The 27,781-nt window shown below is 39.3% G+C and overlaps 1 protein-coding gene across 2 annotated transcripts in view; it reads left to right on the forward strand.

The window, feature by feature from the left end:
- Window positions 1–6,855: 6,855 nt before the first annotated feature.
- Tmcc1 (transmembrane and coiled-coil domain family 1) overlaps window positions 6,856–27,781 on the forward strand; it is a 130,171-nt gene continuing 109,245 nt past the window's right edge. For both annotated transcript variants that reach the window (XM_032905857.1, XM_032905858.1), the window contains exon 1: window positions 6,856–7,542. In XM_032905857.1, coding sequence (XP_032761748.1) covers window positions 6,979–7,542 — 564 coding nt within the window. In that variant the 5' untranslated portion in view covers window positions 6,856–6,978. The remainder of the gene's footprint in view (window positions 7,543–27,781) is intronic.

The raw sequence follows: 27,781 nt of genomic DNA on the forward strand, positions 1-27,781 counted from the left end.
ATGATTGTGTTGTTTTTATAAGGTGTGTTTTTATTGCTACCTTTAGTATGGTTGATAAATTTTTGTTGAAAGAGGTATGTTTTATATGATAATAAAATACTAAGGTAAATAACTGGATATATTTGGCCACAAGTTCATGTCTACTAGTTGTGGGGATTTCTCTACTAGAGTGGGGATTTGTGTCGTTCTACTTAGGGTTTGTCTATGTTTACTGCTGTGGGCTACTGAATTTAACATTCATCATTGCCGTGGTAACCAAAGGTTTCCATTTTTTTCTTAGTAATCTTTGTTCCCTGTGTGTCTGCCTTTCTTTCTGTGCCTGTTCTCAGAATACCATTGTTTTCTAGCTTTCTCAATTGTATTCCATTGTTATTTGTATTTAGATTAATGTTGGTAGAAGAAGGTCAGGGGAATTTTGTGATATTCTGGCTAAGCCTCAGATTTATGCAGAGTCTGTGTCTAGGAATGTAGTCATCACAGGACTAACACTCTTCCCCCTTTGTTTTTCCATGGTGTTAGTGGGTGTACAGCAAGTGACTTAAACTTTCCTTAGGCTATTGTTGTGAGGTAGTGCAGCTCTCCTCATTTGTTTTTATGGTTCTTCTGTAGTTTTTAACTTTTTATTTTATGTTGTCCTATTTTACATGTGAGTTTGGTAAGTAACAAAATAATCTGTTCATTAATATTTTCTGTCATTTGGTACTTTCATACATAATAAAATTACTGAAATATTTGGGTTTACTTTTCATGTGTCACACCTAAGATTATTCAGTAATCTTGCTTTCTCCCCTTTTGATGTTTTTTATATTTAAATTCTGTTTTCCTTTGTACCAGTGTAGTGTATCTCTTGCTAGGCTAATGAAATTACTAGTCACCTGTCCCGAATTCAAGATGAAATAGTTTATGCATATAAAATACTGTAAACATTAAGTTTTAATGGTAGCATAACTAGCAGTTTTCTATCTCTGGTAGTAGATTGTGGGTATGCCTATTCCTTTGGCCCTAAAAGATTAATGGATCATGCTAGTTTTGTTTTTCAAAGTATTTCCTTAAATTTCCCCCAGCCTAACCCAGGACCTTTACAACTATAACCTTTATTTTTCCTGTGTCACTTATCTTGTATAGACCATGCTAAGTTAGGTAATTATTCAGGGTAAACTAAGCATATGTTAAGTGATAGAAAAAGTCTCTGTCATTTAAAAAAAAAAACCTACAAGGACTAGAAGAAACTGATTTTTAAATTTTGATTGAAAGGGAAGTATTTCAATACTTTAAATAAAGCTATGACAAAGAAACAGTAGTCATAATAGGATGTTTACTGAGAAAGGGATCCCAAAGGAATCAATTTTTTGTCTACCATGTGCGCTGGTACTCTCTGTCGCTGTGACAAATGTTCGACAGAAGCAGTTTAAGGGAAGAAATAATTATTGAGACCTGATTTTTAATGAAGACTGTAATCATTTTTGTTTTTCAAGACAAAATTTCTCTATGTAACAGACCTTTCTGTTCTGAAACGCACTTTGTAAACCATGCTGTGCTCAAACTCAAAGAGATCCTCCTGCCTCTGCCTTCCCAGTGCTGGGCTTAAAGGTGTGCACCACCACATCTGGCAACTATAATCATTATTACAGCCTATCGTGCATTCTCGTGTTCTGGTTTGTTTTCTCTCTCTCTCTCTCTCTCTCTCTCTCTCTCTCTCTCTCTCTCTCTCTGTGTGTGTGTGTGTGTGTGTGTGTGTGTGTGTGTGTGTGTGTGTGTTTTGGAATAAGTTTGGACTTTTTTGTTTTGTTTTTAGATTTATTATATATAAAATGTTCTCCCTGCATGTATGCCTGTAGGCCAGAAGACGGCACTAGATCTCATTATAGATGCTTATAAGCTACCATGTGGTTGCTGGGAATTGAACTCAGGATCTCTGGAAGAGCAGACACTGCTCTTAACTTCTGAGCCATCTCTCCTGCCCCTGACACACCTGGCTTTTTATGTGGGTTCTGGATCAAACTCAAGTTTTCATGCTTTACCAAATGTACTGTCTCTTCTGATTCTAGTTTAGCTCTCAATCGATTGCTTTGTGCAGTTTTACAAATCTTGTTTTCTGTCCTATGTGAGTTCCCTGAGAGTAAATTTGTATTTGGCCTCTATAATGTTGAGTACATAACAGATATTCCTATTCTAAATAAATAGTCTGTAGTAGTTGCTATTAGAAACTAGTTTTCAGGGAATTTTCAATTTTGATGCATTTCAATTTTCAGTTGTACATAGTAAATAGAGATTTTATAATTAGCTCCCCCTTTTCCTTCCTTTCTCCTCACTCCCAGTTTTTGAGATAGGCTCTCCCTGTGTATTCCGGGCTGGCCTAGAATTTGCTAGGTGTCCCAGGCCAACTCAGTTTGTGATCTTTGTAAGTGCTGGAGTCATAAGTGTTAGGCCACTATGCCTGGCTTTAGAATTGCCTTTAATGAAAGCTTGCAGATGTTTGTGACAGAAGGTACTTGAGAAAATGTTTATGAAATTGTGTTTTCCTAGGTATCTTAAATTTTTCATGTTTAAGACTATAACATACAGTATCTTTTTTTATTCAATAAAATCATAATAAAAATATTAATTGTAACCTGTGACACCCTCTATGCGCCCACTCATTGTGTGGCTCTGGCTGACCTAGGACTTGCCATGTGGACTGGATTGGCCAGAAATTGGCAGTTTCTGCCTCTAGACCACTAGGAGCAAATAAAGGCATATACTGCTTACACTTGACCTTTTTTTTTTTCCAGTGTTGTTAATTTTAATATTTTTTTACAAAGTATCTTCATTTCTTGATTCCAATTTTTGTTTTACATTTTTAAAAATTAGAAAATGCTGATAAAAACTAAAAAATGGGGCTGGAGAGATGGCTCAGTGGCTAAGAGCACTGACTGCTCTTCAAGAGGTCCTGAGTTCAATTCCCAGCAACCACATGGTGGCTCACAACCATCTGTAATGAGATCTGATGCACTCTTCTAGTGTGCATGAAGACAGATACAGTGTACTTATTTATAATAATAAATAAATAAATCTTTAAAAAAAAACTAAAAAATGACTCTACCCCTTCCTACTGATAGAACATAAAATTGTAATATTTTGTGTGCTTTTGACCTTTCCTTATTTGTCTGTAAAAGGTGAGCTCCTAGCTAAGTTTCACTTCAAATTCTTACGCTTGCTTTTCAGCTTCTCCTAAGAGGACATCAGTGCCCCCAGGACGTGCTTGAGGGAGAGCAATGAAGGCAAGTATCCAAGTTTTAATGACTGTGAAAATAACTCAATGCCAAAAGCTTGGGCTACCTTATACAAAACAGAAGTTGGCAAGAGAAAGGAATAGAAAGAAATGTCTTTGTGGGAGGACCCCTTTAAACATGTTGAATTTTAAAAAGCAATTTTCCACTTCATTTCTAATATTAATTCAAAGCAACTTGTTTTCTTAGTGTGCATTTACCACGTCCTGTATGTTAAGCAAAACTGTGGTAGAAAATTAATTGTGGGAAATTCTAAGAATTGACTGAAATGATCAGAAATGTATGGTGTGTTCATGGCTGTTTCTTGTTCTTGTCTCCCTATTTCATAATCTCTTCTGTCATGTCATTTTGCTCTTTTTCTTTTCCCATTTACTATAAGACTGTGGGGTGGGGGATTAAGCTCAGTGGTAGAGCGCTTGCCTAGCAAGCGCAAGGCCCTGGGTTCGGTCCCCAGCTCCAAAAAAAAGAAAAAAAAAAAAAAAAAAGACTGTGACACTTTAGAGATAATGAACAAAAGAAAAGCCAGATTCCTTTTCTAACAGAGTATATGTATATGCTTCTTATATATGTAAAGCCAGGGATATAAATGTAATTCTGAGTTTTTCATAAACTAATTAAGTTATTAGTTATTCTGGGATACTATTTTAGAGAAGAAAATAGCAAAGCATTCAAAAGTATTTTGAGATGACTGAGTCCCATAAGTGTTGACATTCTTACCGTCAGCACTTGTAGTTATGACAGTATTATCATCATTGGTTATTTTGCTATCATACTTGGTCTTCGTTAATATTTCACATATCTTGATCAGGGACCTTAGAGGTTTTCTGTATGGAGACTGGCAGAGCCTTCACAGTTTTGACCCATTCTATGAGTGTGATGTCACTGTAAATAATAACTGTTCCATTTGCCAGGTTACATCTATCAGAAGTGGGTAACCACAGCTCACTGCTTAAAACTTAGATTGGGTGTATTTAGGGCTGCACACTCCCTAAGCCTGTGTGAAGTCATGTAATTAAAAGTAAGTCTTGCTGTTAGAAAGCTTGAGGTACATTCATCCTCACAGCTGTGCTAAGAGCCTTCCCTAGGGATTGCAGCATCTCTTTGTAGTCAGTCATTTCAGCTTGTAAAAAAAAAAATGTACAAAAACTAATGAAATCTCACATGAAGCTAACTGGCATTTAAAATGTACTATATTCTTCCTTTTTTAGATAGGAAGCAGACAGATGGTCAGTTGGCTAGTTCTCCATACTGCCCAGAGAAAGATGTGCTGAGTAGTCTATTCCTACACTACACTCAGTGTGAGATAGGCACTGCTTCATTTAGGTTTGTTAGCTACCCTAGTAGCATACTTTTATTCCTGGTACCTTTTAATCTGATGGGTAAACTGGCTTTATTTTATTTAAAACAATAGCCAGATCAATTGTACAGTGTGGCTAAGAGAATATAAAATGAGGAAAATCACAAACTACCTCCTGTCAGCCTTGCTTTGACATCCTCCCATATTCTCGGTCTCAGCAGCCTAGTATGAGCCCAATAGATTGACAGATGTATACTTCACCTGTGCTGGTATGTTCGTCACACAGCCCTTTTAATCTAAGATTAATACAATTCAGTAACTATTAGTTTACTCAGGATAATTAAACATGCTTACCGTTGGCAAAAGTTGCCCACAAACTGTCCCAGAAAACTGCACTAAATGTAAGCCAATAAGAGTTTTTTTCTCTTTGTTGTCCCAAAGGGAGACCAACAAACCAATGCAAATGTAGAATTAGGAAAGGAGTAGGAGGTCATATGGATCGAAAGACTTCTGTAGAGCCACCAAGAATTTCAGTGAAGGACAGGGAGCTTCCCCACTCTAACAGCTGTTTTCAGTTGCCTCCTTCCGGAATGAAGAAACACATGGTATTTGGAAAGTAGAGTACTGGTGATAGTTGAGCATTTTTAACCCTGTCATTCTGTGCTTTTTGAGTCATGAAGAGTCAGCAAATAAGGAAATAGGTTTGAAAGAAAGGGGATCATAGAGCTACAGGCCAGTGTCAGTGTCCTATGGTGAAAAGACCTGAGAATAGTCATCCAGAAGTGTGAGTGGATTTGTGTTTTCTGTCCCTCAGCATGTGGTTAGCCCATGTTGACAATGAGCTCATTTATGCTTTCTGCCTTGCCACTTGGTGGCAGCAGGACCCATACTCCAGAATAGGAAGTTGCAGTGTTAACCAGCAGTGGCAGATTGTTCAGGGAACTCGGAATGGTCTTCTAAACAGCAACAAAAATTGAGAGAAAATATGCAAAAACCTCCTTTATCATGCTTTCCCTCTGTAGTAGTTTCTATGCATTTCAACTATATATATTTGCACAAACTCAATAAAAATAAAACACTTTATTAAAAAAAGAGAGAGAGAGCTCTGGTCCCAGATCATCTCACCCCCTCCCCCTTGCATGTGATTTCAGCAGCCATGACAGTCATGCTCTGAGTTTCAGCTTCCTTTTCCTGTGTTTATTACTGGCTTATGGCAGCTATTTGGTCTTTGACCTTTCATTTTTCTCTGTGGTTTGATTGTACCTAGTTGCTGTTCTTTGTTTTTGAGTTTATATAAATACACAGGAATCTGTCAAGAATACTGTTGAGAGATTCTCTTTTGTTTTTTGTTTTGTTTTGCTTTGTTTTGTTTTGTTTTTAATTAATCAGTGTCACTGAGTAGCCCTGACTGGCTTAGAACATGCTATGAATGTAGTCTAGATTGACCTTGAACTCTCCATCTTCCTGTGTTAGCCTCCTGAGTGCTATAATTACAGGTATACATAGACACACACACACACACACACACACACACACACACACACACACACACACCCCTCTCCTTCAAAGCTCCCTTTTGACAGTATTGAGCAAAACTATGTTCTCTCTGAAGAGCGATCTGTCTGGACTACTTATTTATTGGGGCCAGAAAGGTTTTTCTCTGCTTTAGTGAAGAATTTAATTTACACAATTTTTCTTTGTTGTTTTGGCCTCCCAAAAGAGCAAACCTGTTACCTCTAATTACCATTGAGCTTGATGAATGTGAATGGATGGTAGCAAATGTTTCAAATTTTTACTAAAATCCATATAGATTGGGATATTTATCTCACTGTTCTCTGAATATGCTGAGTTTCAGCATGTTGATACTCAGTTGTGATTTAAAAAAAAATTTTAATTGCTTCAGATAAACTAAACATACACGATCTCTTCTCTTGATTTTCTAAGCAGTGGCTAGTTGTCCTGCCAACTGCTAATATGGGGTCTATTCCAAGATGGCCCCCTAATATCCGTCTTTATATTTGAAACTTGTAAGGGATCTTTTTAAAAATGTTATTTTCATTTTCTGTGCCCCGTTCTGGGCTTTTTATTCTAGAAAATAACATAACTCATCTGAAAAATTATCTTTTAATCTTCTGATTAAAGATTGCTTAATTATAATACTTAATCTTTTTGGCTAGCTGCATGTTCTTTTGTTTTCTTTTAACTGTAGTGGTTCTGTATTTCTGCATGGATGTGTGATATAAGGTTGTTTTCTTTCCTTTTTTTTTTTTTTTTTTTAACATTAGGTAGGCATGAAGCCTCCGTCTCTCAGCTGCATGCACAGTCACTCTTGAAGCAAATGCCTACCTAATTTGACAGTCTTGGTGTGTTTAAGTTTTTTGAGTTTGCAAATAAGCTTTATTAAGCTTACTGATGGAGCCTTCCGGCAGTGAGCAGTTGTATGAGGACCCTGACCCTGGAGGCAGACCCCAAGATGCAGAAGCCAGGAGGCAGGCAGAGTCAGAACAAAAGTTATCTAAAATGACCCACAATGCTCTGGAGAACATTAACGTGATTGGCCAAGGCTTGAAGCATCTCTTCCAGCACCAGCGCAGGAGGTCATCAGTGTCTCCACACGATGTGCAGCAGATTCAGGCAGATGCAGAGCCTGAAGTGGATCTGGACAGTCAGAACACATGTGCTGAGATTGATGGTGTCTCCACCCATCCCACAGCTCTGAATCGTGTTCTCCAGCAGATCCGAGTGCCGCCCAAGATGAAGAGAGGAACAAGCTTGCATAGTAGGCGGGGCAAATCAGAAGCCCCAAAGGGAAGTCCCCAGATCAACAGGAAATCTGGCCAAGAGGTAGCATCTGTTATACAATCAGGTCGACCTAGGTCTTCATCCACAACTGATGCTCCTACCAGCTCTTCTGTGATAGAAATAGCTTGTGCTGCTGCTGTGTGTTTACCTGGAGAGGAGGCAACTGCAGAACGGGTAAGTCTGTTAGAGTTCTGTTAACTTGCTGTTTTGACAGGTGTGCACATGCACATACATGACAAATGACCAGTCTGGTTTTTAAAGTAGTATTTTGGTTTTAGTTAGATTTTTAAAAATAATTATAAAATGGGTCTGATGGCACACACTTGTAATTCCAGTGCTTGGGGAGGGGCAGGAGAGACAGGGGGATCAGGAATTGACTGTGTAGTGGGTTTGATACCAGATATCTTTTGTGTCAGTGTGTGCAATGTGAGACTATGTCTCAAAAAACAAAACAGAAAAGAAAATAATTCAGTTTTCCTTGTACTGATGTGCACAACATGCCTTTGACATGATGATAGAGATCAAGTTTGGTTAGAGCGGTCATAGGTGTTGCTCATTGGAGTCTCTGTGTTTTTGTTTTTCATGTTTATTTGTGTGTTTTTGTGGAGGGGCATATCACAGAGTGTGTATATGCCAGAAAAGGACTGGCAGGAGTTTATGCTCTCCTTCTGTCATGAGTTCCAGGTTGAACTCAGGTCCTCAAGCTTGGCAGTAAGTACCCACTGAGTCATCTCCTGTAGTTCAAGCTAGCCTCAAACCTACTGTGCAGCACAGGGCAACTTGGAAGTTCTAATCCTCCTGCTTTCACTTCCCAAGACATAAGTTTTTGTTTTTATTTTGTTTTTGGTAGGAAGGTTGGTTGGGGTTTTGGTGTTGTTTGTTTTTCTGGACTAGGTTTGTCTATGTAGCTCCTGGCTGTCCTGGAACTTACTCTGTAGACCAGGCTAGCCTCAAACTCAGAGACTCCCTGCCCCTGCCCCTGCCCCTGCCCTGCCCTGCCCCCCCCTGCCCCTGCCCCTGCCCCTGCCCCTGCCCCTGCGTGTGCTAAGATTAAAGGCATGCACCACTATCACTCAGCCCTGGTGCTAGGATTTTAACTCTGTATCCATATCCAGTTGATTCAGTGCTGTGATAAACCCAGGCCCTTGTATAGTCTAGGCCAGCACTTTTAACAACTCAGCTACCCAGCCCAAAGCGTCTGGGTTTCTGTTGTTGTTGTTGTTGTTTATTGGAATCAGTTTTTCCCTATTGAAAAACCTTTTGTACTCAAACTGTTTGTTACAAGTCTAAGAAAGTAGTAGTCTCATCTCCACATACGTCTGTAATACAAACAGCAGAATGAACTTTGTCAGCTCACATTAGAGGATCATCTTTAAATGAGTTCACAGAAGTAGATTGATAGTCACAAACAATTATTTTCTCAAAAGTGCTCCATATTTAAAGTTTAAAAACCAAATGTTTTGAATTCTAAAGAAACGTGCTCAGTGTAGAAAACTTTGAAAATGTAGAAAGAAAAAGATTTGTTTTTTAATATACTACTATCACTCACTACTTGTACTTGAAAAACAATTGAGAAAAATTAAAAACATTTTTACTCAGTATTATTAATTTTAAAGTAAAACCAGAAACTCATTCAATGCTGATTTTTTTAAACTAAAACTCTATCACAATTTCACTATAAATTTTTCCTGATTGTATAGTTCTGTGACATACCTTGCTGTAATATCAGTTTATTCATTTTATGAAATATGAAAATACATTGCAATATAGATACCTTAAAAATAATACTTGAAATTAAGAGTTAGGAGTGGACCTTATAATATCTAATGATAGTCAAAGTGATAGCTGCTATTTATTTATTTGCTTATAATATGGTAGGAAGTATGTTTAAACACATGTAATTTTCTCTTTGTTCAAACAGCCCTATACTTGGTGTCTTGGTTTGGGTTTTATTGCTGTGAAGAGACACCATGACTAATGTAAGTTTTATAAAGGACAACATTTAATTGGGGCTGGCTTACAGGTTCAGAGGTTCAGTCCATTATCATCAAGGCAGGAGTATGGCAATGTCCAGGCAAACAAGAGGAACTGAGTTCTACATCTTCACTGGAAAAAAGCCAGGAACAGACTGAGCATCCTCAGGCAGCTAAGAGGAGGGTCTCCAAGCCCACCCACACAGAGACACACTTCCTCCAACAAGGCCACACCTTCTAATAGTGCCATCCCCTGGGCCAAGCATATGCAAACCATCACACTTAGCTGATAGATTGTTTTTTTCATTCATTGTGTTGATGAGTCAGCAGAAACTTAGGAGGTTAACTATGCTCATAGTTTCGTAACTAGCTTGTTTCACAACCAGAATGTTTCAGAGCTTAAGTAATGTCATTTTTTTTTCTTTTTTATTTACTAATTTACTCATTGGAGACAGGTCTCACTGTGTAGCCCTGTCTGGCCTGGAACTCACTGGAGAACAGGCTACCTTGAATTCACAGAGGTCCACCTGCCTCTGCTTCATGAGTACCAAGATTAAAGGTGTCTGATATCATACCCAGCCTTTGTGTTCTATGTACAAGAATGTCATAGTTTTTCTTATTGTAATTTATAAAATTTATATATAATAGGTATAGGTTATATTTATAATAAAAATTAGCAAATGGCATTTAGTTATGAAGATTCATGTGGTTTTATTTTAGACCCTTCTCTTGTATTTTTTTTAATTGGCTGTTTTATAAAATTGGTTCAATTTTAATCATAGTTTGTGTTTATAGTTCTTCCGCAGTGTTTTTGAAAATTCTCTTATCCTAACCTATGAACACACAGAAAATGCTTTTGGGCTCTATGTATGGAGTTTACAGATGCACATATGCCCATACCCAGTTATCTGGGTCCTAGAGTTGAGGGTTTGAACTCAAGGTTGCACAGCAAGCATTCTTTACCCACTGAGCAGTCTCTCCAGTCCCTATCCCAGGAATATCTCAGAACAAACAACACGATTATGGCGACAGATACGCTTATAAAGATTCAAAATACTAACACTCAAACTACCAAAAAACGTGAAAACTACCCATAGATCAAATTCTTTTGAGTGTGTATGTGAAGCCCCGAGGTCTGTGTTGGCTATATTCTTATAACAATCCCTAAACATTCCTAAATTGTAGATTAACACTTTGAGATACTAAAGTCAGTTTACTACTTTGTTATCAAAGACTTTACAGTGTTGTTGGGAGGGCAGGAGTAAATCACATTTTAAGAAGCATTGTGATTCTAGCCAAGCCCTGTTGTCAGGAACTTGTGGATTTAGGTCCTAGTTCTGTTTCTGTTATTAATTTCTGTTATCAGAGTGACCCTAAGGAAATACAATTTTGTAGGTTGTATTTCTTTAGTTCCAAGAAGAGGCCATTATGCTGAATAATATTTAATGTGTCTTTCAGTCTAGAAACAGTGTGCTCTAGCTTTACTTTTCAATTTTTTCTTGAGAAACTTAGAAAATTAAAATAGCCGTGTAATGCAGTAGGACTAACTGCTGAGTTGTTCGGAGCTGATAGAGTTGACCACTCACTCACTGTAGGTCCTGATCCCCTCCTCTTGGAGAGCTCAGTTAATAAATGTGCAGCATCTTAGATTTCATTCTCAGCAATGAAAGGGCCTAGGTAGGAAACTATACATGAGCGATCATATATTACTAAAATTAAGAGCAGTGCAAGTCCAGAGGAGTGCTAAAGTTAGAGGCAAATTGTGGGGTCATCTAAACAATGTGGACCTTGCAGAATGTCCTAGAACTATGAAACCCTGCCAAAACATACCTTTCCATCAAAAAGTAACAAAATTAATGCAGATAATCAGGTGTCAAAGTAATTGAGATACAAAGAAAAACTGCAAAACACTCCAAGACTTAATCTTAGCCAGGAGGCCCAAACTCAATACAAATACTCAGTTGCTCCTAGAAAGCTAGGGACTATGTGTGATAATTCTTTATAACTGACATAGACCCCTACTAAGAATAAGCAGAACTTCAGGAGACATAGAGAAAGATTATAGAGTAATGTACATAACTAAATTTTAAAATTTCAGCTTAGGAGAGAGGTCTGAATAATGTGAGTGGAAAGCTAAATTAGTGTGATAATGTAATTGGAAATAGGGAAGCACTAAGATTTCTGAAAGGGACTTGCGTGTTGAAAATAGAGGGATTCTTCCTTGAGGAAGATAAATTTCCCTCTTAGTATTTCCTTATTGCCTATAGTTGTCTAGGATTTAGACCCCTTCTATGTTAGTATGTCCATTGGTGGTGTCGAGGCCTTGTTTGATGAAACTGAATGGGTCTGAAGCTTCTCTGATATTTCTAGGAGACAGTTTGAGCAAACTTCCAGCTTCTCTGCACTTTACAATCTTTCTGCCTCCTATTCTGATATGATCCCTGAGCCTTAGGTACAGGAATTCTATTACAGATATAATGTATTAGACACAATGTGATCTCTTATTCTCTGTATTTTGAATGGTTGTAGTTTTCTGTAATAATTTGTCTCCTATAAAAATGTTTCTTTAATGAGGAGTGAGAACTAAATATTTAGCATGTAGTTAGAAATTGGAAGAGCCCTCCTGATTGGTTATTTAATACCAAGTAGTTATCCCTGATATCATAGTATAATATTACCATAGGTAGCATAATATGAGCAGTTGTGTTTATGTATTTACGAATAAATATTTGTATGTAATGTATATATGTAACAAGTAATCTGACAATGAATTTGAGGGTAAAGGGGGATATATGGGAGGGATCAGAGAGAAGAAATAATATTTGATATATTAATATAATAACTGTTATAAGTAAACTTTAAAAATATAAGAGGTTTTTTCTGATTAGCTTTATTCATAATGGAATACATGAGAAAAAATCTAGCTAAGGTTTCAGAGAGCTTAGCTGTGAGGTGACAGTAATGAAACACAATTATTCCTATGGGTAAAGCCACTCTGAATTTCAGTTAGAAAGAAGTGGTATATATGAAGATTCCCACTGTAAACCCAAAAGGTCATTCTTCCAACATCTTGTTAGAATGCTATGCCCTGTGCTTTGTGCTACAGTGTAATTACATAGTAAGTGCAACAAGAATCTGTTCTTTATACACTGCTACTTTTATAACATAAAAGCAAAGTAAATTTTGTCATAAATTCTGAGAAAGAACAAACTTAGAGGGACATGAAAGGGTCAATGCAAATCTTGGATCTTCTGAAGAAAAAATTTGAAGTTCATTGATCATTGTTATTGAGGTTGAAAATTCACTATTTTGTTTTAGATTTCACTATGCTATTTTCCCTTTTAGAGACCAAATTAAGGGATATACTCTATTAGGCTGTAGTTGGGTGCTCTTTGGGATTCACTACTATAATATAAATAGAGAAAAAGACTTTGTGTAATGCTTGGCTATAACTGAAATGTAAACAGTAAATGTTTGTTATTTCTCTTCTGGTGAAATGAGCTAATTCAAGCCAGATTATATCATATTAAATACAGGTTTATTGGGAAGCTGCTCTCAGGTTGTCCAGTTCACTGGCTCCAAGGATTGAGGCCAGGAAAGTCACAAGGGGGAAAAGTGGTAAGGGGGAAGAGAAAGAGAGAAAGGGCACTGCACAGAGAGAGGGAGAGGGAGCTCGGAGAAAGGATGGAATCAAAATGTCTGGATTTTGTAGGGAAGAGCCACTGGGAGAAGGGCAGCCCAGTTTTTGATCTGGAAAGTTCAGGGTTGGGGCAGGATATGCCAGGTAGGGACTGAGGAATTCTGGAAGAACTTGGAGGCCAAATCTACACCTCAGTCTCTTGTCCCAGTGTCCAAAACCAAACAATACGTGTTAAAGAAATTGCTGAAATAGTATCAGTTAACCAATGCGCAAATCTAATAAACCAGTGTTCTGTGCAGGGAAAAAAGTGAGACAGTAGAAAGGGTGATTCCTCTTGCTGTCCACTAGGTGGGATCCTAGGCTAATACAGGAGGAGAAGGTGAGAAGTAGGAAATGAGATTTAGGAATGGATTATTATTAAGCAAGCATATGCTCTTGTAAATTGAATTGATTTGATCACTAGAGCTGTGGAACAAACAGTAAAAAATATAGAATTTGACAAATGAAATGGAAAGAGAGAAAGAATTTTAAGCAATAAGATTTGCTTAGAAACCTTAAGGTAGTACTGTTTATTTTCCCAATTAACATTGGAAAAATGCTGTGTAGTTTTTATAAACTCTATCAAAGGTCTCTATATTCTACATATTTAATATTTTTGGGTTGTGAACACCTGCAAGGAAATGATTTGTAGACAGTTAATAATACAGACTGGAAAAATGGCCATAAATTAACAAATGAAAGCATAATTTTGGTCTCTTATAACTTTGATTGCCAAGTCAAATAACTTTGGGGTTGTTAGTCTTTAGTGCTTAGAGATAGATTGTATAGTTACATCCTTTGTTGCAGAAAAATTTAAAATAGTAATAATGTGAATATGGTGAGGTCAGGGAGTTGACTCAGTGGATAGAAGTGGACAAGCCTAACAACTTGAGTTCACATTCCAGAACCCACACAAAAAGCCAGGTGTGGTAGGGTCCATTTGTAATTCCAGTGTTACTATCGTGAGTCAGGAAATCACTGAGAGGCTTGCTGTCCAGTATGTAGATGTGGTCCCAGAAGACTTTTCTTTAAGGAGCTAGAGAAATGACTCAGCAGTTAGGAGCACTTGTTTTTGCAGGGGATTTAGGTTTCCAGCACCCACTTGACAGTTCACAGCCACCTGTCACTCCAGTTCCAGGGGATCTGACTCCATCTTCTGCCCTTCCAGAGCACAGCACAAGTGAGTTATACCAGTCAGAACAGTCATGTAGAAAATAAAAATAAATCAGTCCTTTTTTAAAAAGTCAGTCTTTAATGTGGTTGTTTGATTGGAAGTAAATAGAAAAAGGTGTTATTGACCTTGCTTAATGAAAAGGAAAACATGACAGTGGATATCAATGAAATCTAAAGAATCTTTAGGATATACCTGAGAAACTTACATTCCATTTGAAAATATGAAAGAAATGAATGAATTGTGCAAAGTTTAACGTCATAGGTAGTTTTGTTATATGTTTGTTTTTCTGAATTATGTTTCTTATGTTCAGAAACAGCAAGTTTTATGGTGAAGATTAATATAAAGCAAATTGGAGTCCATTCTTTAGGTTTTGAGCCATTTGTTTGCTTAAATCAAACTGGGAAGGCCGGGCAAGAGGATCCAAATTGGAAGTCAGCTCTGCCTCTGTAGAGAGACCTTGCATGAAAACAAACAAAATTAAATTTAACCTCTTATTCTTTATCTTAAAAAGTAGTCCTATGCTTTAGGGTAAAAGTACCTTGAAAGGAATTTAACATAAGTGTGGTTTCTGATTCCCGTTCTGTTCACAGGGCCTTTGTTCCTTTGTCATAACCTTGAGTCTTAAAAGCTAATAGGAAAACTGGTTTCCCAAGGAGATCACCATTCTTATTATCTAGAACACTGGCCATGCCTCACTTTAAAGACTCATAATGAACACTCAGAAAGACCATGATCAGACATTCAATACGAGTCAATCTTTAGAATAAATTGTTTTTCTTAGTGATCACAGCATAGCTTTCTTAAGAAAAACGGGCAGCTTTGGCAAGTTGGCACATAAGTGAGCTTAGCAAAGTATGTATTTCAGAAATTGACAAGTATGTGTTAAAATTTTATTTGGATGTTACATCATTTTGACCTATGATCTCGTTGGTCAATTTAAGCAGATGAGATTTCACTTTTGAACCTTGACATTTAAAGAGTCATAATTACACGTTTTGCATGAATGTGTGCCTCTTGCTTTGTGTGTAGATAAGACTTTGAAAAGATTTCTAAAGTCTCCTCTGTATCTGCCACCCGCCCCCATCTCTCCAGAAGAGTGCTGGCATCCACCACAGCTAGCTTTTATGTGGGTGGCGAGGTTTGTGCAGCAGAGGGTAAATAAACAGTGTTTGTGAAGGTACTTGTGCATTGAGAGTATGGGTGGGTGCAGAGAATTCATTATGGAAGTCTCAAGCCACAATACAACATTTTAGAGTTGTTGTTAGAAAGGGTAATAAAGTCAAAATTCATATCTATGTAAACTTATTAATTTGCCAAGAAACTTACCTTGGCAATATTGACTTTTTTTTTTTTTTTTATTAACTTGAATATTTCTTATATACATTTTAGTGTTATTCCCTTTCCGGTTTCCGGGCAAACATCCCTTCCTCCCCCTTCCTTATGGGTGTTCCCTCCCCACCCTCCCCCCCCATTGCTGCCCTCCCCGACAGTCTAGTTCACTGGGGGTTCATTCTTAGCAGGACCCAGGGCTTCCCCTTCCACTGGTGCTCTTACTAGGATATTCATTGCTACCTATGAGGTCAGAGTCCAGGGTCAGTCCATGTATAGTCTTTAGGTAGTGGCTTAGTCCCTGGAAGCTCTGGTGGCTTGGCATTGTTGTACATATAGGGTCTCGAGCCCCTTCAAGCTCTTCCAGTTCTTTCTCTGATTCCTTCAACGGGGGTCCTATTCTCAGTTCAGAGGATTGCTGCTGACATTCGCCTCTGTATTTGCTGTATTCTGGCTGTGTCTCTCAGGAGCGATCTACACTTCTGCACTTCTTTGCTTCATCCATCTTGTCTAATTGGGTGGCTGTATATATATGGGCCAATGTGGGGCAGGCTCTGAATGGATGTTCCTTCAGTCTGTTTTAATCTTTTGCCTCTCTCTTCCCTGCCAAGGGTATTCTTGTTCCTTTTAAAGAAGGAGGAAGCATTCACATTTTGATCATCCGTCTTGAGTTTCATTTGTTCTAGGCATCTAGGGTAATTCAGGCATTTGGGCTAATAGCCCTTATCAATGAGTGCATACCATGTATGTCTTTCTGTGATTGGGTTAGCTCACTCAGGATGATATTTTCCAGTTCCAACCATTTGCCTACAAATTTCATAAACTCGTTGTTTTTGATAGCTGAGTAATATTCCATTGTGTAGATATACCACATTTTCTGTATCCATTCCTCTGTTGAAGGGCATCTGGGTTCTTTCCAGCTTCTGGCTATTATAAATAAGGCTGCGATGAACATAGTGGAGCACGTGTCTTTTTTTATATGTTGGGGCATCTTTTGGGTATATGCCCAAGAGAGGGATAGCTGGATCCTCAGGCAGTTTAATGTCCAATTTTCTGAGGAACCTCCAGACTGATTTCCAGAATGGTTGTACCAGTCTGCAATCCCACCAACAATGGGGGAGTGTTCCTCTTTCTCCACATCCTCGCCAGCATTTGCTGTCACCTGAGTTTTTGATCTTAGCCATTCTCACTGGTGTGAGGTGAAATCTCAGGGTTGTTTTGATTTGCATTTCCCTGATGACTAAAGATGTTGAACATTTCTTTAGGTGTTTCTCAGCCATTCGGCATTCCTCAGCTGTGAATTCTTTGTTTAGCTCTGAACCCCATTTTTTAATAGGGTTATTTGTCTCCCTGCGGTCTAACTTTTTTGAGTTCTTTGTATATTTTGGATATAAGGCCTCTATCTGTTGTAGGATTGGTAAAGATCTTTTCCCAATCTGTTGGTTGCCGTTTTGTCCTAACCACAGTGTCCTTTGCCTTACAGAAGCTTTGCAGTTTTATGAGATCCCATTTGTCGATTCTTGATCTTAGAGCATAAGCCATTGGTGTTTTGTTCAGGAAATTTTTTCCAGTGCCCATGTGTTCCAGATGCTTCCCTAGTTTTTCTTCTATTAGTTTGAGTGTGTCTGGTTTGATGTGGAGGTCCTTGATCCACTTGGACTTAAGCTTTGTACAGGGTGATAAGCATGGATCGATCTGCATTCTTCTACATGTTGACCTCCAGTTGAACCAGCACCATTTGCTGAAAATGCTATCTTTTTTCCATTGGATGGATTTGGCTCCTTTGTCAAAAATCAAGTGACCATAGGTGTGTGGATTCATTTCTGGGTCTTCAATTCTGTTCCATTGGTCTATCTGTCTGTCTCTGTACCAATACCATGCAGTTTTTATCACTATTGCTCTGTAATACTGCTTGAGTTCAGGGATAGTGATTCCCCCTGAAGTCCTTTTATTGTTGAGGATAGTTTTAGCTATCCTGGGTTTTTTGTTATTCCAGATGAATTTGCAAATTTTTCTGTCTAATTCTTTGAAGAATTGGATTGGTATTTTGATGGGGATTGCATTGAATCTGTAGATCGCTTTTGGTAAAATGGCCATTTTTACTATATTAATCCTGCCAATCCATGAGCATGGGAGATCTTTCCACCTTCTGAGGTCTTCTTCAATTTCTTTCTTCAGTGTCTTGAAGTTCTTATTGTACAGATCTTTTACTTGCTTGGTTAAAGTCACAACGAGGTATTTTTTTATATTATTTGGGTCTATTATGAAGGGTGTCGTTTCCCTAATTTCTTTCTCGGCTTGTTTCTCTTTTGTGTAGAGGAAGGCTACTGATTTATTTGAGTTAATTTTATACCCAGCCACTTTGCTGAAGTTGTTTATCAGCTTTAGTAGTTCTCTGGTGGAACTTTTGGCATCACTTAAATATACTATCATATCATCTGCAAATAGTGATATTTTGACTTCTTCTTTTCCGATCTGTATCCCCTTGATCTCCTTTTGTTGTCTGATTGCTCTGGCTAGAACTTCAAGAACTATATTGAATAAGTAGGGAGAGAGTGGGCAGCCTTGTCTAGTCCCTGATTTTAGTGGGATTGCTTCAAGTTTCTCTCCATTTAGTTTAATGTTAGCAACTGGTTTGCTGTATATGGCTTTTACTATGTTTAGGTATGGGCCTTGTATTCCTATTCTTTCCAGGACTTTTATCATGAAGGGGTGTTGAATTTTGTCAAATGCTTTCTCAGCATCTAATGAAATGATCATGTGGTTTTGTTCTTTCAGTTTGTTTATATAATGGATCACGTTGATGGTTTTTCAGATATTAAACCATCCCTGCATGCCTGGGATGAAGCCTACTTGATCATGGTGGATGATTGTTTTGATGTGCTCTTGGATTCGGTTTGCCAGAATTTTATTGAGTATTTTTTTCGCCAATGTTCATAAGGGAAATTGGTCTGAAGTTCTCTTTCTTTGTTGGGTCTTTGTGTGGTTTAGGTATAAGAGTAATTGTGGCTTCATAGAAGGAATTCGGTAGTGCTCCATCTGTTTCAATTTTGTGGAATAGTTTGGATAATATTGGTATGAGGTCTCCTATGAAGGTCTGATAGAATTCTGCACTAAACGCGTCTGGACCTGGGCTCTTTTTGGTTGGGAGACCTTTAATGACTGCTTCTATTTCCTTAGGAGTTATGGGGTTGTTTAACTGGTTTATCTGTTCCTGATTTAACTTCGGTACCTGGTATCTGTCTAGGAAATTGTCAATTTCCTGTAGATTTTCAAGTTTGTTGAATATAGGCTTTTATAGTAAGATCTGATGATTTTTTGAATTTCCTCTGAATCTGTAGTTATGTCTCCCTTTTCATTTCTGATTTTGTTAATTTGGACACACTCTCTGTGTCCTCTCGTTAGTCTGGCTAGGGGTTTATCTATCTTGTTGATTTTCTCAAAGAACCAACTTTTGGTTCTGTTGATTCTTTCTATGGTCCTTTTTGTCTCTACTTGGTTGATTTCAGCTCTGAGTTTGATTATTTCCTGCCTTCTACTCCTCCTGGGTGTATTTGCTTCTTTTTGTTCTAGAGCTTTTAGGTGTGCTGTCAAGCTGCTGACATATGCTCTTTCCTGTTTCTTTCTGCAGGCACTCAGCGCTATGAGTTTTCCTCTTAGCACAGCTTTCATTGTGTCCCATAAGTTTGGGTATGTTGTACCTTCATTTTCATTAAATTCTAAAAAGTTTTTAATTTCTTTCTTTATTTCTTCCTTGACCAGGTTATCATTGAGTAGAGCATTGTTCAGTTTCCACGTATATGTGGGCATTCTTCCCTTATTGTTATTGAAGACCAGCTTTAGGCCGTGGTGGTCCGATAGCACGCATGGGATTATTTCTATCTTTCTGTATCTGTTGAGGCCTGTTTTTTGACCAATTATATGGTCAATTTTGGAGAAAGTACCATGAGGAGCTGAGAAGAAGGTATATCCTTTTGCTTTTAGGGTAGAACGTTCTATAAATATCCGTTAAGTCCATTTTGGCTCATGACTTCTCTTAGTCTGTCTACGTCTCTGTTTAATTTCTGTTTCTGTGATCTATCCATTGATGAGAGTGGGTGTTGAATTCTCCACTATTATTGTGTGAGGTGCAATGTGTGTTTTGAGCTTTAGTAAGGTTTCTTTTCATTATGTAGGTGCCCTTGTATTTGGGGCATAGATATTTAGGATTGAGAGTTCATCTTGGTGGATTTTTCCTTTGATGAATATAAAGTGTCCTTCCTTATCTTTTTGATGACTTTTTTAGTTGGAAATTGATTTTATTTGATATTAGAATGGCTACTCCAGCTTGCTTCTTCTGACCATTTGCTTGGAAAGTTGTTTCCCAGCCTTTCACTCTGAGGTAGTGTCTGTCTTTGTCTCTGAGGTGTGTTTCCTGTAGGCAGCAGAATGCAGGGTCCTCGTTATGTATCCAGTTTGTTAATCTATGTCTTTTTATTGGGGAGTTGAGGCCATTGATGTTGAGAGATATTAAGGAATAGTGATTATTGCTTCCTGTTATATTCATATTTGGATGTGAGGTTGTGTTTGTGTGCTTTTCTTCTCTTTGTTTTGTTGCCAAGGCGATTAGTTTCTTGCCTCTTCTTGGGTATAGCTTGCCTCCTTATGTTGGGCTTTACCATTTATTATCCTTTGTAGTGCTGGATTTGTAGAAAGATATTGTGTAAATTTGGTTTTGTCATGGAATATCTTGGTTTCTCCATCTATGTTAATTGAGAGTTTTGCAGGATACAGTAGCCTGGGCTGGCATTTGTGTTCTCTTAGGGTCTGTATGACATCAGTCCAGGATCTTCTGGCCTTCATAGTTTCTGAAAAAGTCTGGTGTGATTCTGATAGGTCTGCCTTTATATGTTACTTGACCTTTTTCCCTTACTGCTTTTAATATTCTTTCTTTATTTTGAGCGTTTAGTGTTTTGACTATTATGTGACGGGAGGTGTTTCTTTTCTGGTCCAATCTATTTGGAGTTCTGTGGGCTTCTTGTATGCCTATGGGTATCTCTTTTTTTAGGTTAGGGAAGTTTTCTTCTATGATTTTGTTGAAGATATTTACTGGTCCTTTGAGCTGGGAGTCTTCACTCTCTTCTATACCTATTATCCTTAGGTTTGATCTTCTCATTGAGTCCTGGATTTCCTGTATGTTTTGGACCAGTAGCTTTTTCCGCTTTACATTATCTTTGACAGTTGAGTCAATGATTTCTATGGAATCTTCTGCTCCTGAGATTCTCTCTTCCATCCCTTGTATTCTGGTGGTGTAACGTGTATCTACTGCTCCTTGTCTCTTGTTTTGGTTTTCTATATCCATGGTTATTTCCATGTGTTCTTTCTTGATTGCTTCTATTTCCATTTTTAATTCCTTCAACTGTTTGATTGTGTTTTCCTGGAATTCTTTCAGGATTTTTATGATTCTCTCTGTAGGCTTCTACTTGTTTATTAATGTTTTCCTGTGTTTCTCTAAGGGAGTTCTTCACGTCTTTCTTGAAGTCCTCCAGCATCATGATCAAATATGATTTTGAAACTAGATCTTGCTTTTCTGGTGTGTTTGGATATTCCATGTTTGTTTTGGTGGGAGAATTGGGTTCCGATGATGTCATGTAGTCTTGGTTTCTGTTGCTTGGGTTCCTGTGCTTGCCTCTCGCCATCAGATTATCTCTAGTGTTACTTTGTTCTGCTATTTCTGACAGTGGCTAGACTGTCCTAAAAGCCTGTGTGTCAGGAGTGCTGTAGACCTGTTTTACTGTTTTCTTTCTGCCAGTATTGGGGACAGAGTGTTCTGCTTTCGTGCGTGTAGTTTTTCCCCTCTACAGGTCTTCAGCTGTTCCTGTGGGCCTGTGTCTTGAGTTCACCAGGCAGGTCACTTGCAGCAGAAAAGTTGGTCTTACCTGTGGTCCCGATGCTCAAGTTCGCTCGCGGGGTGCTGCCCACGGGCTCTCCGAGGTGGCAGCGACCAGGAAGATCTGCGCCGCCTCTTCCGGGAGCCTCCGTGCACCAGGGTTCCAGATGGCCTCCGGTGTTTTCCTCTGGAATCAGCAATGTGTGTAGAGAGCAGTCTCTTCTGGTTTCGCAGGCGTGTCTGCCTCTCTGAAGGTTTAGCTCTCCTTCCCACGGGATTTGGGTGCAGAGAACTGTTTATCCGGTCTGTTTCCTTCAGGTTCCGGCGGTGTCTCAGGCAGGGCTCCTGCCTCACCTGGGCCCTCTCCCACGGGAGCCCAGAGGCCTTATACAGTTTCCTCTTGGGCCAGGGATGTGGGCAGGGGTGGGCAGTGTTGGTGGTCTCTTCTGCTCTGCAGCCTCAGGAGTGCCCACCTGACCAGGCGGTAAGGTATCTCTCCCACGGGTTCTGGGAGCAGAGAGCTGCTGCGGGCCGGGATCCGCGGGTGTGGGACTTCCGGTAAACACAGGACGTGCCCGGTCCTAGAGGGATTCTGCCTCTGTTGTCCCGATTCCACCCGGCAAGTCACTTGCAGCAGATAAGTTAGTCTTACCTGTGGTCCCGAGGCTCAAGTTCGCTCGAGGGGTTCTGCCCACGGGCTCTCCGCGGTGGCAGCGACCAGGAAGATCTGTGCCGCCTCTTCCGGGAGCCTCCGTGCACCAGGGTTCCAGATGGCCTCCGGTGTTTTCCTCTGGAATCAGCAATGTGTGTAGAGAGCAGTCTCTTCTGGTTTCGCAGGCGTGTCTGCCTCTCTGAAGGTTTAGCTCTCCTTCCCACGGGATTTGGGTGCAGAGAACTGTTTATCCGGTCTGTTTCCTTCAGGTTCCGGCGGTGTCTCAGGCAGGGCTCCTGCCTCACCTGGGCCCTCTCCCACGGGAGCCCAGAGGCCTTATACAGTTTCCTCTTGGGCCAGGGATGTGGGCAGGGGTGGGCAGTGTTGGTGGTCTCTTCTGCTCTGCAGCCTCAGGAGTGCCCACCTGACCAGGCGGTAAGGTATCTCTCCCACGGGTTCTGGGAGCAGAGAGCTGCTGCAGGCCGGGATCCGCGGGTGTGGGACTTCCCGGCAATATTGACTTTTAACAGGCCATTCAATAATCAAGCTTTTCCTGATACAGTTGATAATATTCTTTGTAAGGTTGTTTACTAGCCTATATCCTATCTTAAAATTATGTAAATAGGGCCTGGAGAGATGGCTTAGGAGTTAGGAGCACTTGCTGCTGATGCAGAGTGATATGTTTTGTAAAATATGGTATGATGCAGTGGGGAAGGCATCCCCCACTAAGGTACCAGCTATATGCAATGGGTTTAGTATAAAATGAAGTTTATTTTGGGGCATGGGAAGTGGGGTTGAGAATGGAGTAGAGGCAGTGAAAGAGAGGAGACAGAAAATTGGTTGACCGTAAATACATGGAGTGGGGATAGGGAAAGAGGCAGGTGGGGGTAGGGGGTAGAGAAAGGGAGACCAAACAGTTCTTCTATAGCAAGCCAGACTCCTACCTGGCTGTTGCTAGGTAACTGCAGCACCTAGAAGAAATGTTAACACAGGGGATCTAGGATTGGTTCCTAGCATCTACGCAGCAGCTCACAACCATCCATAGCTCCGGTTCCAGGGAATCCAACACTGTCTTATCTCCACATGGGATTAGTCATACTCTTGGTCCACAGACATATGTGCAGGCAAAAGAGAATAAATAAACCTAAAAAACATTTTTAATGAGGTAATTAGGGTTTAAGGAAATTCAAACTTCTTCATGACCAGAGTGCTAGTAAACAGTTACTAAAAGTTCTTACTGCCTTTTCCATAGCATGGATAGTTTAATGTTGGCTGTTTTTATTATACATCTAATGTAGATATGTTCAGAAGGTATGGAAGATCTTAGAAGGAAGTAAATTGGCAAAAAATTAAATGAGCTACAAACTAATTTTCTCAAAACAACAAAAAAGTCAAAAATTGATCTTAAGTAATTGACATAAGGTTTGAGACCTGATAATTACTTTTTAAAAAGAAACTTAGGTAAAATTGAAAACTTTGTTTCCAATTTGTTCTGTCTACAATCAAAAAAGTCACAGTGAAATTGCCAGAAAGCCACTACTGCTTCCCCTCAAACAGTGTGTATATATAGAAAAATTATTGTTGGCTGATTTATTTTTGTTCTTTATATCTTGCATTTGAAAATTTACAATGGGGCAGTGTCCCCTGGGAACATTCTTTTAGTATCTCACCTTAAATATCAATTGATGTTAAAGAAAATGGAAGAAAACACAAATAGATATACAAATATGTTCTTAAAGTAAAACAGAAGCATTCATACTTCTTTATAATCCTCGTTTCTGCAACTGGTCATGTAGCCTTAAGTGATATTATACCTACCTTCCTCTACTACCCATTCTGTATTTCCTCCACCCTCTGCAAGCCCCTCAGCAGGCCTTGGCTCTTTTCCTGTAGGAGTGACCCATATTTTCATTCCTTATGGGTCTGTGTCCTTTGTCATAATACTTGGATTAGGCTGTTGTAGTTTTCCATTGACTTTAATCATAGGATATGGTAGTACTAAGAAATACCCTAAGGGATCTCCTGCACTCCAGACATAATCCTTCTTACCTCCATTGTGGAGAGGCAGTACAATTTCCCCATGGTAATCTGGATCTATCACTTCTCCTGACACTGCTATTCCTTTCTTAGCCTGGTTTAAGGGCATTAGAAGCCCAAAATGACCAGGGGGAAGTCTGAGCTTCCAGTTCAATGGAATGTTTGTTGTGGCTCCTAGTAGGAGCACTCCTCCTTCTGGAACCAAACCTTCTAGGCCAGCAGAACCTAGGGTTGTGGGAACAGGAAGCAAAAATTTTCCTAGAGGGTTACTAGGAGTGATAGTGAGTGGAACTATTTATCCCCTTTTCCACCCCTTGATTCCTGGACCTGTTGATCCTGGAAGAAACTGTACCATATATTCAAACCATTACTACCTTCTGAAGAACTCCGCCCAGCTCTCCATGCCACTGCCACCCAATTGGCACTATAACTGAGTCTACAAAAGGTCATTCCATCTGTCTATCAGACCATCTGCTTCAGGAGGGTGGGGAACATGGTAAGACCAGTGGATTCCATGATCATGGGCCCACTGTCACACTTCTGGTTGTGAAATGAGTTCCTTGGTCAGAAGCAATACTGTGTGGAATACCATGATTATGAATAAGGCATTCTGTAAGTCCATGGATGGTGGTTTTGGCAGAATTATTACATTCAGGAAAAGCAAATCCATAACCAGAATAAATATCTACTCCAGTAAGAAAGAATAAAACGTCCTTTCCATAGAGGAAGTGGTCCAATGTAATTAACCTGCCACCAGGTTGCTAGCTGGTCATCTCCAGCAGTGGTGCAATATCTGTGGCTCAGTATTGATCTTTGCTTTTGGCAGATCTGGCATTCAGCAGCAGCTGTAGCCAGGTCAGCCTTACTAAGTAGAAGTTGGTGTTGTTGAGCCCAAGCATAACCCCCATCTCAGCCACCATGGCTATTTTGTTCATGTGCCCATTGAGCAATGACAGGAATGGTTGGGGAAAGAGGCTGACTGTCTCCACAGAATGAGTCCTCTTATCCACTTGATTATTTAACTCCTCCTCAGCTAAAGTCACCTTTCAGTGAGCATTGACATGGCACACAAATATCTTCACATCCTTTGCCCATTTGGAGAGGTCTATCCACATACTTCTTCCCAAGATATCTTACCAATTTTCCAATCATGATCTTTCCAAGTCCCTGACCATCCAGCCAATCCATTGGCTACAGTCCATTAGTCAGTGAACAATTGTACATCTGGCCATTTCTTTTTCCAAACTGTAACACCATGTGTATGGCCTGAAGTTCTGCCCACTGTGAAGATTTTCCAGGGTTGTCCTGGGAAGGGGTTGTAATGCTTCAGCTGTCCACTTCTGGGTGGTGCCCACATAACATGCAGAGCCATCAGTGAACCAGGTCCTAGTCTCTTCTTCAGTCAGCCGATCACAGGGAACACCCCATGAGGCTATAGGTGCATACTTCACAGCAGATGGCATTGTAGCAGGAATAGAAACCATAGGCATTTGAACAATTTCTTCACGTAACTTGCTTATGCCTTCAGGACCTGCTTGGGCCCGGTCACTTACATACCACTTCTATTTAAATAGACTGCTGCTGTACCAACATCTGTCTTAGTTAGGGTTTTACTGCTGTGAATAGACACCATGTCCAAGGCAAAAGTCTTTTATAAAGGACAACATTTAATTGGGCTGGCTTACAGGTTCAGAGGTTCAGTCCATTATTAAGATGGGAGTATAGCAGCATCTAGGCAGGCATGGTACAGGCAGAGCTGAGAGTTCTACACCTTCACCTGAAGACTGCTAGTGGAAGACTCTCTTCCAGGTAACTAGGTTGGGGGTATTTATAAGCCCATCCCCACAGCGACATACCTACTCCAACAAGGCCACCCCTTAATAGGCCACTTCTTGGGCCAAGCATATATAAGCCACCAGAGCCACTGCTACAGTTCCTGTGGAGAAGTGCATTACTCAACAGAAGATCATTCCTGCCTTCTCTATGTGCATCTGAGGGTATGATTTCTAGAACTTCAGTTTAAAGGAAACCTATTAGAACATGCATAATCCTCTAACGCTCACGTGGTTTATTAATTAAAAAAAAACCTCATAGTGTATAAGGTCACTGTGCAAACGGATGTTGAAATAACCTTTTTAAAGCATAGGATAGAACAACTTGCAGGTGTTATTTCTTTCCTTTCACTATAGGTTCCTACCATTAAAGTCAAATGGTCATGTTTGGTGGTAAGGACCTTTATCTAATGAGCCAGTTTATCGGCTTACAACTATATGTTCTTCTAAGCTGAGATATCCAGGTTTTTTAGTCCAAATAAGTTAACTTACCTCACTACTGTGAAAAAGTATTTATTAGAAACAACCTAAAGGGAAAAGGATATACTTGGGCTCACAGCTTCACAGGGGTCAGTTCGTGTTTGCTTAGCCCTGTATGCATAGGTAGAATGTCATGGTTTCAGGAGCAAGTAGCAAAAGAGCTTTTTATATAGGAAATTGAAAGTAGAACTAGATAGGAGGGGGTCAGGGTTATAATATACCTCAAAGGCTTGTTCCCTATGACCTATTTCCTTCAGCTACATCCCATCTCCTAAAGTTTCCCGCAGTCTTTTATAATCTTCTATTATCCAGGCAGTAAACATTCCAAGCACAAGCCTGTAGGAAACATTTCATACTGAAACCATAGCCAGCTCCATGGAGCTGTTCTCTTTTATTGGTGATACAAAGCACAAGAAATGGTATGTACATGGGCTCACTATGTAACTGTGACAAACTCCATAATACAATGCTCTTCCATCTCCATTTTTCTTGGATGTTAGAAACTCATTGGATTAATAGATTCTTTTAGAAATATAAGGTGTCCTCTGAACTTGCTTCAGTCTCTTGTCATGTAGAGGAGAGTTAGTACTGTTTTCTGTTGTCAGGAGGTTGGCTTTGCGAGCCTGGGAATAAAGGTTTTCTGAGCTGATTAGAGCTGAGGAGAATATAGGTCACAGTGTCACCGGCTTTGGATCAGCATGCTGCTGACAATATGTGTGTCTTTGTATTTTGCCCTTGGTTTTATGCCAGTGAATTTGCTGCACCAGAGTAGAGATGTGTAGATTGACAAACAAATTCATAACAACTTTGACTTGTTTTTATTGTTACAAGGATTCATAGCTCGTATATCTTATTAATTAAAACCAATACATTAAATTAGTTATCTCATTTAGATATATGGCTCACATCTAGTGTATCTTTCTAAGTAAAATTTTTTGAGTAATTTTTTGTTTTTAACTGCTTTAGTGGAAGGAAATTAAATTAAAAAAAATTAGTTACTATTGAAAACCTCTCCCCCCACCCCCAAAAAAAGCTTTGTAAAAGATACTGATATTCAGTGGAAAAGATCAAAAGTCATTATACTTATATAATTATGAATGGTTTAACCATTCATTTTTCTGTAAACACTATCTTTATCTCTTTCCTTTAAGGTTTACACTTTTTCCTTTGTTTTAGTTTGTATCTTTTATCATTCAGTGTGTATGGTGCCACAGTTCTATATCGTTCTAGCACCATTTGAAGAATCAGGTGAACTTCTAAAAAACTTTGACAGAGGAAAACTGAACTGAAGCTCTAAGACCAGTGGTGCAAGTTGGCCACAGGGACAGGTAGCTGTAGGTTAAAGCTTGTTTGCATATGCACCTTAATACTTTAGAGAGTTACTGAAA

Source organism: Rattus rattus, chromosome 6 (genome assembly GCF_011064425.1).
Source record: "Rattus rattus isolate New Zealand chromosome 6, Rrattus_CSIRO_v1, whole genome shotgun sequence".
Lineage (NCBI taxonomy): Eukaryota > Metazoa > Chordata > Mammalia > Rodentia > Muridae > Rattus > Rattus rattus.